Genomic DNA, 11,793 nt, shown 5'->3' with positions numbered 1-11,793 from the left:
CTGTTGGTGTTAATTCAGCAGAAAACAAGTTCTGGTTCTACTTTCTTACCTCACTGAGGGGGTTCTAAGACAAGCCTTGTCACAGGGGCCTGAGGAAACCCTGCCACAGAGCCCAAAGCACTCTATCTATCTCAAAGTCCCAATCTCCATGAAGCCTTCCTAAAGTGTTCCCAGGTCTGTCTCCTAGCTGTGCTTACAACTAGAAAGCATTCCCTTGTTTCCTAGAACCCAATGAGCCTGAGAAGCCAGCAGGAATGGCCTTGCCCAGTCTCTTCCCAGTGATAGCGACTCCAACCATGACCCAAGGGATGGAAGTGAGGAATTTAGAGACATCTATCCAAGGCTGTTGTCAGGGCTCAGGGGAAATGCAAAGGCAGGGCCTAGTGACTAAGGATAGACCTAGACCAGGTTAATCTGGGGAACACACCAGAGGAGGCACAAGACAGCTGCCCTCTAAGACACCCTAGATCCTTTGTCACCTTTTGCTTCCCCTACCACCTCATCCAAGCAGCTGGGGTTCCCTTCAGAGCCTTCCCTGTCTCTCCTCCATGCTCCCATCCTTGCCACAGACTTTGACACTTTTGACCTTGAATGTAAAATGAACTCCTGAAGTTGGAGTTGGTGGATTCCTGTAATTCCAGCATCCAGGAGATTGGGGCAGGGGGAGAGTACCAGTGTGAAAACTGACCATGGAGCCCAGTTTTGTCTCAGTATATCTGACAACAAAGAAACAAACAAAAACTCTGAACTCAAGGGCTAGGGTTGTATAATTTATTTGGTCAAATTTTTTGCATGAATCCCTGGGTTTGATCCTCAGCCCTGTGTAAACTGGGCATGGTGGTGTAGGCATGTAATCCCAACAGTCAGGAGATGGTGACAGGAAGATCAGAAGTTCAAGGTCAGCCTGTACTACCCAGGGGTTCAAGCCAGGGATACATAAGACCTTGTTTAAACAGACAGGCCCCTCCTGAATTCCAGAGACTCCTTTCTCTGCTCCAGCAGGTGTGCAGTTGTGTGGCCTCAGGTACAGACCTCCTCTGGAATCCTGCTTGGCAGCTTCTTGGCTGTACATCCTGAGTGGCCTGTTTTCCTATTTTGAAGCTTCACAGAAGCACTAGCAGCTAGCTTCACGGTACTGTGAGGAAGACAGACGAGAGTGGTTAGTAGAGTCCTGGCCCTAAGGCTCACCCTACCCCGTTCCTACCTTGCCTTTTGCCTACTTGAGGCAGTACATTCAAGTGCCTACAGATTTTGGGAGATGGTGTGGGTAACCAGACAGCCACTGCCTTAAGTTGTCTGGATAGAGACCCACCCTGTGACAGGCTCTTACTACCATAGCTGCTGCAGACTGTGGAAGAGGCAAAGGTCCGGAGTGGTCAGCCCAAGTTTCCTAAGGTGGTAGCATCCAAAGACTCTGCCTAATAGACAACTCTGTTGTTTATTTATATACAGGGTCTATGTAGGCCTGGCTGTTACTATGTAGACCAGGTTGGCCTGGAACTCATAGGGATCTGCTTGCCTTTGCCTCCTAAGTGCTTGGACTAAAGGTGTGCACTGTCATACCCCACAATATATGGCAGTTTTATTTTTTCCATAGATAAATGTTTGCTTATTGTTAATCTTCCGAAGGAGAAGAACCCTGTCTACCTGTTCTGTACATTGTTTAAACAGTTCCTGGCCCACCACTGGGGCCGAGTATTGTTGAATATAGTAATTTGTATCCATATATCAGTATCAGGGTGTTGAGCACGCATGATGAAAGGACAATAGAAAAGGTGTCCTAGGTACAATGTAAAAAGGTCCAAAATCTGGAGGGGTGGAGGAGTCACCCAGGAGCAAGGACAAACACAAGGGATGTTGAAAAGTAAGACAGGGGGTTGGGGATTTAGCTCAGTGGTAGAGTGCTTGCCTAGCATGCGCAAGGCCCTGGGTTCGGTCCCCAGCTCTGAAAAAAAGAAAGAAAGAAAAAAAAAAGTCCCAGGATCTGGGACTGGTCTAGAAAGCAATGGGAAGCCACTTGGTCAGGTATTTGTTTAGTAAAACAAGAAGGGAGGAAACGGAATAAAGGCAAAAGGAACACAGATAAAGAAGAGAGGGAGAAGGGCATGGTGGCACATAGGAGTAGAAGCAGAAAAATCAGGAGTTCAAGGTCATTCTTATCTATACGGTTTTAGGACAGCCTGGGCTACCAGAGACCTTAAAAAACCAAAACTATCCTAACACACATAAAAGGAGAGAAGCAGAAGTTAAGGACAGTTAACAGTTATGTGGAAACGGGTGTCTGAGAGGAAAATAGTAAATGACTGGAGTCTCAGGCTGGAGAGATAGCTCAGTAGCTAAAAACACTGGGCTGCTCTTACAGAGGAACAGTTCAGTTCAGTTCCCAGCACCTACAGGTCTACTATTGCTTGTGATTCCTGTTCCAGAGGATCCAACACCCTCTTTTGGTCTCTCTGCGTACTGCATGCAAGTCGTGCATAGATGCACATGCAGACAAAACATAAAGTAAAACAATGTTCTTAAAACTAGAGGCGTACTGTTATGAAGCTGGAGTCACTAGTTGAGTGCTGGCAGAGAGAGGATCCTAGTTATATGAATGGAGGGAGGAGTTAAGAACTCAATAGACTTCTCGGTTGTGTGATTGGGTGGTTATACGTGTCACTCTCGAGGAGTGGAGGCGGGACAAAAGTGTCTCATTTCTCCTCCCATCTGTGGTAGGATAAAGTTGGTTGGTAGTTTCAAGGAGCGCGCCATAAACAGCCCAGGCGGGCCAGGGACTTGTCCTGACGTCATTTCCGAAATACTTCCGGGCTGAGGCGTCTATCAACTTCAGCGCCGGAACTTCCGGCTATTGCGGCCATCTTGACTTCCTGACCTTGGGCTTCGGCTGGTCCTTGTCCTTGGTCACTCCGCGCCGTCATGTCTTCCCTGACGCCGCTGCTGCTGAGGAGCCTGACCGGCCCGGCCCGGCGGCTTATGGTGCCGCGGGCTCAGGTCCACTCGAAGCCGCCGCGGGAGCAGCTCGGGGTCCTGGTGAGCGGGACGGAGCGGGAGCGGGGAGGTGGGCGAACTGGGGTAGCCTGCGACATTGGCTTGGGCCTGTCTGCAAGGCGTGGATGAGACAAGTTGCTCGACTGCTCCTAAACCCTAGTTATTTTTCCCAAGTTCCTGGCACTGCCAGCCGGTCAGTTTACTCGCTGTTCGGCCTCTCTAAACCGGTCTCTCTTTTTAATTTTTTTTGCGTGGGAGAAAATGCCTAGTAATTGGCAGGGTGCAGAGTACCCACCAGGTCTTTGGGGTTCCCAGAAATGTAAGACCATTTAGATATTAGGACAATTTTTACTTTCAAAACTAATTTATTGAGACAGGGTCTCATGTAGCCCAGGCTAGCCATATTTGACTTTGAACCGATTAATCTCTTTAGTGCTGGGATTACAGTTATGTGCCACCAGTTTTGGTTTGTGTGGTATTGGGGACCAAACCCAGGGCTTTGTGTTAGGCAAGTACTCCCTCAAAAAAGCTACACCGCAGCCCAGGCCCTCATCACTCGCTTTTTTGAGCTCTTTTGTTTTAAGTGACAATGGGTCCTGAATCCAGACATTTGGGCATTAAGTTAGGGGTAGTACCAAAGCATTGCCACTGAAGAAACAGTGACAACCAAGTCATGCCCTCTCTTACTCCCATTTAGTGGGAGGCTGAGGCATGAAGACAGAGCTCAGGAATTCAGACCAGTTTGGGCAACATAAGGAGATCCTCAAAACAAGCTGGAGCTGGAGAGGTGGGTCAACACTTAAGAGCATTTGTTGCATAGTCTCATGAAGACTGGTTTGGGTCCCAGCACTCATGTAACAAGACAGGTGCTTGTAACTCCAGGTGGAAGAGATCTAACATCCTCTCCTAGCCTTGGGCAAGCATGTAAACACATATCAGTGTTCACACATGCATCACACAAATATAGATGTGTTTTAAAATATATGTTTTAAAACACATCTTTAAAAGATGGAAAAAACCCAGCAGGGCAGTGGTGGCCCGTGCTGTAATCCAGCACCTCTGCTACAGAGGCTGTGGATCTCTGAGTTCAAGGCTAGCCTGGGCTACAGAGTAAGTTCCAGGATAGCCAGAGCTACACAGAGAAACCCTGTTTTGTACAGACAAAACAACAAAAAACAAAGAAACTGTACAAAAAAACAAGGACACAGGGAAGTGGTTCATCTAGTTAAGTATTTGCCTGACAAACATGAGGATTTGAGTTTGGCCCCGTAGCAGGAGCTAGTCTTTAGCCTGGTGCTGGTAGGGGAGAGGCGGGGCCTCCCTGGAGCTCACTGTGTCAGCTTCTCTAGCCAAAACAGTGAGCTCTTCAGGGTTAGTAAGAGAACCTGTCTCAAAAACAATTGAGCTGGAGAGCTGTTCTGTGAGATGCCAGACATCAAGCTCTGGCCTTTGCCCCCACATACACCACTAAGCATAGTGGTATGTGAGTGCAATTCCCGGACTGGGGCATCTGGAACAGGAGAATCTCAGGTTCAAGCCCATGCCTGGGTGGGCTACATAGTAAGACCCCTGCCTGTGTACCCCTCCCCCAACAGATGAATAAATCTTTTTTAAAAAACCAAGGACCTTTATTTCAAGGCTGAAATGGGCTTGACACAATGTCCCCTCCATCCTTCTCTGTGTCTGTGTCTCCCTCTTATGTGCTGGGGATTGACCTCAGGCCCAAGTTTTCTTTAGTGTGGGTCTGCTGGACTTTTTCTGCCTAGTCTAGTTCACTGAAGGGCTTCCCCATGCCTACGGACTACCAGAACTTGAAGTGCCTACAGAATCCTTGCCCTGAGGGATCCTTCTTTCTTGTGCTCTATGTAGGATATCACCATTGGGCTCACTTCCTGCTTCGTGTGTTGTCTTCTACCTGCGGGCTGGGTCCTGTCACACCTGGAAAGCTACAAGAAGCGGGAGTGAAGGGAGCGTCTTCCCTCATCCTTTGACTAGACCACTCTTGCCAGCCCACCTTGATCATGTTTCCTGCATTCCTGGCTGGCTTACCCTGGGATCATGTTATTCAATTCCAGTCACCTCTTCTGCAATCATGACCTCTCGATGTCTCCATGGTGACAACTGGGACCACATATATTGGTTCTGCTTGATGGGGTCCCCCTTTGTAACAATAAAGTCTATTTAAACCTTGCTCCAGAAATACATCATGTCCTCCTGCACTGGGCTTCTGCTTCCACACAAACTGAGGATGGCGTTGGATTGGGGTCCACCGAGGGACATGTGGCTGGTACAGGCCCCAGTGCTGTCTAAGGTTTGTTAGGTGTGCCAGCTTTGCTCCCCTTCACTTACATGACTCAGCTTCTGGAAACCATGGATGCTTATCCCTGCCGAGTTCATTGGCTTCCCGTAAGGGCATGTGTGCATGGATAGGCCAGATTTGTAGCTGGGATCCTTTATCAAGCATCTTTCCTGGTTTGGATGTCCATGTGCGGTATCTTGCAAGTAGGGGTGTGGTGGTACCCATGGCGTTTATGCTGGGCACTGCTACCACTTTATGTCACATTTGGGGCCTCTTTTAGCTCTGCAAATGCTCAGCAGCTGAGTGGTCTTCTTGTACTTCCTCAGTATTTTTGGGGAGGAGCCTGGGGAAGGGACAGGGGGTGCTGCAGATGGCTTCTCTAGCCATGTGGTATGTATGAAGCAATGCCTGCCAAGCTGGAATCCTGTCAGGATCTGTGAGGAACAGCACTCTGGCTCCCCGGCTCCCCAGAGAGTGAAATGGCTTTTTCTCACTTTTCATGGTTTGCTCCATTAAGTATTCCCTGTGGCCATGAGGCTGGAACAGCTGCTGTGAGAGCTGAGGCCCTACACACAGCTTTCTAATGCCCTCTTTCTGGAAGCGTCAGCCCTTTTCCTCTGGCTTTTCTGCTTGATGTTTGGTAATGCCTCTACATCCAAGACCAGGATCCTTCCTTAAGGGTAGGAAAGGGCTCCCTGCTTTCTGAGGGGCTGTTTCCTTGAACACAAGCCAACTTTGGTGTCTAAGATTGAAGGAGTTGTGGACCAGCCTCCTGAACCTGTTGTCAGAGTGGGAGGAATGCTGCGAGGTGGGCCCAGCTTGGGATACCAGCCAGGAGGAAGGATGCTGCTGCTGGACCTCAGGGATGCAGTGTGGTGGCACACCCAGCACTTGGATACTAGAGGATTGTCTTTTCCAGACCAGCCTGAGTATACAGTAAGACACTATCACTTAAAAAAAAAAAAAAAACAAACCCCCAAATAAATTATAAAAATGAAGGGATGACCTCAAAAGCAGCTTCTTGCCAGTGGCCTCATAGTTGTCTCCTTCACACTGTGACCCTTTCCTGCTCACTGAAGCTCCCAGAGTGGGGAGAAGGCCGGAAGTCAGTCAGCTTCTTGACCTTGAAGTGAAGGTGGTGGATGGGGTAGCAAGGGCCTTCCTTGCTAGGCCTCTGCTGCCAGAAGAGGGCTCACCTGTGTGGACCTATTCTGTCCATGCAGATTATGCCTTAGAACCACGGCTACCTTGAAGCGAGGATGCATGAAATACTGGAAGAGTTTTGTTCCAGTTTCTATGGTAACATCACTGCTTTGCCAGGGATTAGTTATTTCCCATTTTTGTGCCTTTGGAACTCAAGAAGTAGATGACTGACACCCTGTCACAGAAGAACTGCTCAAAACCAGAGCTCTATCTTCAGTCAGTTCAGGCTAGAGGGAAGCCAAGTGGCTGTAAGCTCCCAGATCCTGGTCTGAGCCCTTAAGCAGGCTTAACATCTCAGGGGAGGAGTTGGGGGTGGGCAGGGCAATAGGCTTGGAGACTGAAGGAGGACTTAGGATTTCCCACTGACTTACGGTTGGAATCATCCTCACAGACCTGGTATCTCACTTTTCACTGGTTTTCTTTCACCCAGTCAGGGATCTATCCTTAATGGTGTCCTACAAAGTTAGGCTTTGTGCTCTGAGCCGTATCTTGTGTCTTGTCTGGTGTATAATGGGCTGGGCTGAGGGTTTGGAGACTCCTGTGTGACCTTAGCAAGTCATTCAATCTTGTTTCAATTTTTGGCGTGGCAAAATAAAGATAATGTGACAGGCAGGATAATGTCAGAGCTCTTATCCCAAGAGCCTATGGAGTTATTTTAAATGGCCAAGAAGATTTTGCAGATGTGATTAAGGTTCTGGAGGCCTTGAAGAGAGATTATCCTGGATTATCTGGTTAGCCTAATATGGTCACCAGGCACGCCCTGCAAACAAGCCCATCCTTGCTGGATATCACTTTATAGCTAAGGAATGCTGTGGCCAGAAGCTGAAAACAGCCTTCAGTTTACTGCCTGAAGGATTGGGAGACTTCAGCAGCTACGAGGATCTGGATTTGGCCAAGCCCATGGAAAGGAAGAGATGGATTCCTTCTCAGCCTCTGGAGAGGACGCAGCCTAAGGGCACCTGGATTTTAGTTCTCATCTCCAGAGCTGAGTTCTTGGGTCATGTGCCATCAGGACTGCTGTACCAGCTGGTTAGACCTCTGGACAACACAGTGAACTGCATGTATGACATTTCCAAGTGGGTCTCCAAGTAGGAGTGTGGGAAGAACTCATCTCATGCCCCCTTGTTCCACTCCCCACTGCTTCAGTGGCTGGGATCCTATAGGCCATTGTCAACTCAGTGAACTGCCCATGATCTAGCCCTGCTCAGCTCTGCAGGCATGGCCTGTGCAGTGCTCACTTCATCCCAAGACCCTTGTGGGCACAAGGGCACAGCTTCACTTGGTTTTTCTCTGGTTCCCACATGACCCTGCTCTTGCCCTGTGAAACTTACAAGTCTACCCCAGAAAGGAGAGCCTACCCTCCCAAGGCCATGTCCCTTTTGTCCTGGTCACTTACACGGCCTCATCCCCTGGAGAGGCTGCTTCTCTGTGGCTGAGGTTTCATGGCTCCTTAACTCTGGACACAGATGGGCTGCTTCTGTGCCATATTGCTCCTTTGCCTGCTGTCAGCCACCAACCCTTCCACCTGTGTTGGAAATTATTTTATTTTAACACATGGTCTCATATACTCCAGCCTGGCTTCAAGCTATGTAGCTGAAGATGACCACCAACTTTTGGTTCTCTACATCCAGAGAGCTGGAGTTAGAGGCAGGCAACAATACTATGCTCAATTTTTGTGTGGTAATGGGGATAAAATAAGGCAAGCATCCTACCCATTGAGTTATGTCTCTAGCCCATGGGGTGACTCTCTCTCCGAGTATGTGTGTGACATAAGACATTTTCCTCAATCACTCTTCACCTTATGTTTTGAGGCCTAGTTTCTCATTGGACCTGAAGCTTGCCATATTGGCTAGATTGGCCGAACAAGATCTAGGATCCACTAGCATCCACTTCTCCAGTGCTGTCACACTCAGCCTTATGTGGGTGTTGGGTATCAAAGCTCAGGTCCTCAGGATTTTGAGGCATACACTACCCACTGAGCTACTTCCCAGCCACTACGACGATTTTTTTTTTTAAGGTTTATTTATTTTATGTATGTGATGTCTTCAGACACAGCAGAAGAGGGCATCAGATCTCATTACAGATGGTTGTGAGCCACTATGTGGTTGCTGGGAATTGAACTCAGGACCTGTGGAAGAGCAGTCAGTGCTCTAAATCACTGAGCCATCTCTCCAGCCCCCCCACTATGACAATCTTTTTGATAAAGGTGTTGACACTGCTATCCTGGCTGGGGTAGAGCTTAAATCTGTAGGCCAGACTGTCCTAGGACTCAGTAATTCTCCTGTCTCAGCATCCTGAGTGTTGGGATTACAGATCTGAGCCAGCAGCCCAACTTTGTGTTGCCTATTTTTGTCACTGACTTCGGACATTTGTGGATTTGTGAATTGGGAGGCAGGGACAGCGTGTCAGGATGTGCCAGGGATTATTGGCGAGTCTGCAAGTGAGGTTTATGTGCTTAGGGATGTCAGAAGATAGGAAGTGGTGAAAGGTGCAGGACAGATGGTTTGGGAATAAGAGAATAGCTGCTAACCACCAGATAAACGGGCATTGACAAGAGCTAAAGCAAGCCATGCATGGTCGTGTACATCTGTAACCCCAGCACTCAGGAATGGGTTGGAAATCAACCTGGACGTATGAAATAGAAAATGAAAGCAAGGATTTGACTGATAATGTGATTTAGCAGGAGAACATGAGCGTAGTGTTTGAGAAGCCCTGGGTTCAATCCTGATCTCTTAAGTAAATAAAGCAACTTAAGAAAGGTTTAAATAGGGCTGGAGGATGGCTCAGTGGTTAAGAGCACTGACTGCTCTTCCAGAGGTCCTGAGTTCAAATTCCAGCACCCACATGGTGGCTCACAACCTTCTGTAATGAGATCTGATGCCCTCTTCTTAAAAAATCTTAAAAAAACAAAAAAACCAAAGTTACCTGGGAATCATTTAGAAAGTTTGATACAAAACAATAACAGTAAAGCCAGACAGTGATGGCACATGCACTCAGGAGGCAGAAGCAGGTGAGTTTCTGAGTTCGGGGCCAGCCTGGTCTATAGAGTTCTAGGACAGCCAGGGCTACACAGAAAAACTCTGTCTTGAAAACCAAACCAAACCCCCAAACCAGATGCCAAAGATGCTATTAAGAGAAGTTATAGATTAGGGGAAGAGGCGAGGGCTCAGAGGGTGCAATGCTTAGTGGATCCACGTGATAGGAGGAGAGAATTTGTCCTCTGACCCTCCTACATACTGATACGCAGACAAAAATGTTTAATAAGTATATATTGGGGGGTTGGGGATTTAGCTCAGTGGTAGAGCGCTTGCCTAGGAAGCGCAAGGTCCTGGGTTCGGTCCCCAGCTCCGAAAAAAAGAACCAAAAAAAAAAAAAAAAAGAATATAGAATATATATTGGGGGCCGAATAGCTCAGTGGGCTGCTCATCGGAAGACCTGAGTTTATTCCCAGCAACCACATGGTGGCTTACAAACATCTGTAATGAGATCTGATGCCCTCTTCAGTGTGCATCAAGACAAAGCACTCATAAAATAAATAAGTGAACATTTTCTTTTTTTTTTAAAGATTTATTTATTTATTATATATGAATACACTGTAGCTGTCTTAGACACACCAGAAGAGGGCATTGGATCTCTTTACAGGTGGTTGTGAGCCACCATGTGGTTGCTGGGATTTGAACTCAGGACCTCTGGAAGAGCAGTCGGTGCTCTTAACCGCTGAGCCATCTCTCCAGCCCCATAAGTGAACATTTTCAAAAAGTTATAAACTGAGGCTCTGGTTTCCAATTTCTCACTATAGAAGGATCACTGCCAGGTCGAGTGGCTCACACTACTGTTAACTCCACCTCGACCCTCCCCATGCACCAGTCATGCATATGGTACATGTACATACACAAATAAATCTTGAAGAAAAAAAATAAATAAAAGAGGAGGGCTGGAAAGATGGCTCAATGGGTAAAGTGTTTGCCATACAAACCTGAAAACCTACGTTCCACCTCCAGAACCCATATAAAGGTGGAGAGAACGGATTCTATAAAAGTTGTGCTCTATTCCACAGGCACCTCGGCACACACAGCCTTCCACACATTATAGACACAATACCAATGATAGCTGATAACAAAGGACACGATTTCTTTTTGGCTCCTCCCCACTCTTTTTTTTTTTTTTGAGACAGGGTTTCTCTCTTTAGTCTGGAGTCTGGAACTCACTCTGTAGACCAAGCTGGCCTCTACTCAGAGATCCACATGCCTCCCTAGTACTGGAATTAATGGCAGACACCATGCCTAGCCTGTACTTGATTTTTCTTAATCTTGAAGAGAGCTTTTCCACCCTGGCCTCTATTTCCTGGACTAAGGAGTCCATATAGGAGCTGGGGTTGGGACTCGTCAGGACAAGGACCTCTACTCTGGAGGGTAAAAGGAGTCTCTGTGGCTCAGTGCTAGCTATAGCTGTGCTATCAAGAAGTAAATGCCTTCTCCTGCAAACTCGCTGGTGTTTGCTTTTCTGGGTACACAGGACCTGCAAATGGGAGTATCCATTTCTCAGAATGGAGACATAACCCAAAGAAAATAGGTAGCTTTGGCAAAAGTTAGCAAGGACGGCCACTTTTTGGCACAGGTTTTGTTTGAGACAAAACAACCAAGCCTTGCCTGAAACTCCAGGATTACCTTGAACTCCTGACCCTCCATGTCTCCAGCTTTCACGTGTTCGCATTATGGACTCAAGTCCACGCTTTTAAATGGCTCTGCTTTCTCAGATAGGAGGACATATAGCCAAAGTTAGGTCGAGGCTTTTGGTTTTGATATCAAAGGAAGATGCTCTCCGTGCTGGAAACAGGTCTTCAAAGCCTGTAGAGAACAGGCTCAGTGGTCAGAGGCGAGAGGCCGCGATTTCGGGGCTCCGAAGGGCGTCAGAAGGTTGTCACCTCTTCCTGTAGTGGCTCCGCACTGCAGCTACTGCCCAGTACCTTGAATGCATTCGCAGCTGTGATCAACCTTCTAGTGTCTTTAATTCCATCTTGTTCTTTATCTCAGTTACACAACCTGCGTTTCAAACTTCAGTATACAGAAAACAGAAGTGACTCAAGGAGGTCCTTAGCACCCCAGGACCTTTGGGAAAGTGGAAGTGTGGAAGCGTGCGTTGGGTCCATCCGCTTCTCCCGAGGACTCTAGCCCCTAAGCTCCCCAGGGCAGCAGCAGCAGCCCAGGCCCTGACAACCGCCAAAGGGAGCCTGTTGCTAGGGGCGTTGCGAAGGCGGGGCCACAAGGAGGGGCTCCCTTCCGGGAGGAGGGCAATTAATA

General features: G+C 47.9%; 1 protein-coding gene and 1 long non-coding RNA gene across 2 annotated transcripts; one reads left to right on the top strand and one right to left on the bottom strand.

Moving 5' to 3' along the window:
- Positions 1-757: 757 nt before the first annotated feature.
- Positions 758-11,669, bottom strand: LOC147997041 (uncharacterized). The gene is made up of 2 exons (XR_015652865.1): positions 11,161-11,669; positions 758-1,135 (listed from the first exon to the last, which is right to left on the bottom strand). It is a non-coding gene; the product is annotated as an uncharacterized LOC147997041 (long non-coding RNA).
- On the top strand, positions 2,861-5,182 carry Cox8a (cytochrome c oxidase subunit 8A). The gene is made up of 2 exons (NM_134345.1): positions 2,861-3,033; positions 4,861-5,182. The coding sequence occupies exons 1-2, from the start codon at positions 2,920-2,922 to the stop codon at positions 4,954-4,956; spliced, it is 210 nt and encodes a 69-aa protein (NP_599172.1). The 5' UTR covers positions 2,861-2,919; the 3' UTR covers positions 4,957-5,182.
- Positions 11,670-11,793: the final 124 nt, after the last annotated feature.

This window comes from Rattus norvegicus, chromosome 1, assembly GCF_021556685.1.
Source record: "Rattus norvegicus strain SHRSP/BbbUtx chromosome 1, alternate assembly SHRSP_T2T, whole genome shotgun sequence".
In the NCBI taxonomy this organism is placed as follows: Eukaryota; Metazoa; Chordata; class Mammalia; order Rodentia; family Muridae; genus Rattus; species Rattus norvegicus.
Note: the sequence above shows the minus strand (reverse complement) of the source record. Positions and strands in the feature narration are given on the sequence as shown.

Excerpts from the sequence above, each read along its gene's own strand:
- Cox8a (NM_134345.1), top strand. The coding sequence starts at position 2,920 with ATGTCTTCCCTGACGCCGCTGCTGCTGAGGAGCCTGACCGGCCCGGCC. Across the intron at positions 3,034-4,860 it reads GGGAGCAGCTCGGGGTCCTG|GATATCACCATTGGGCTCAC; the intron begins GTGAGCGGGACG and ends TGCTCTATGTAG.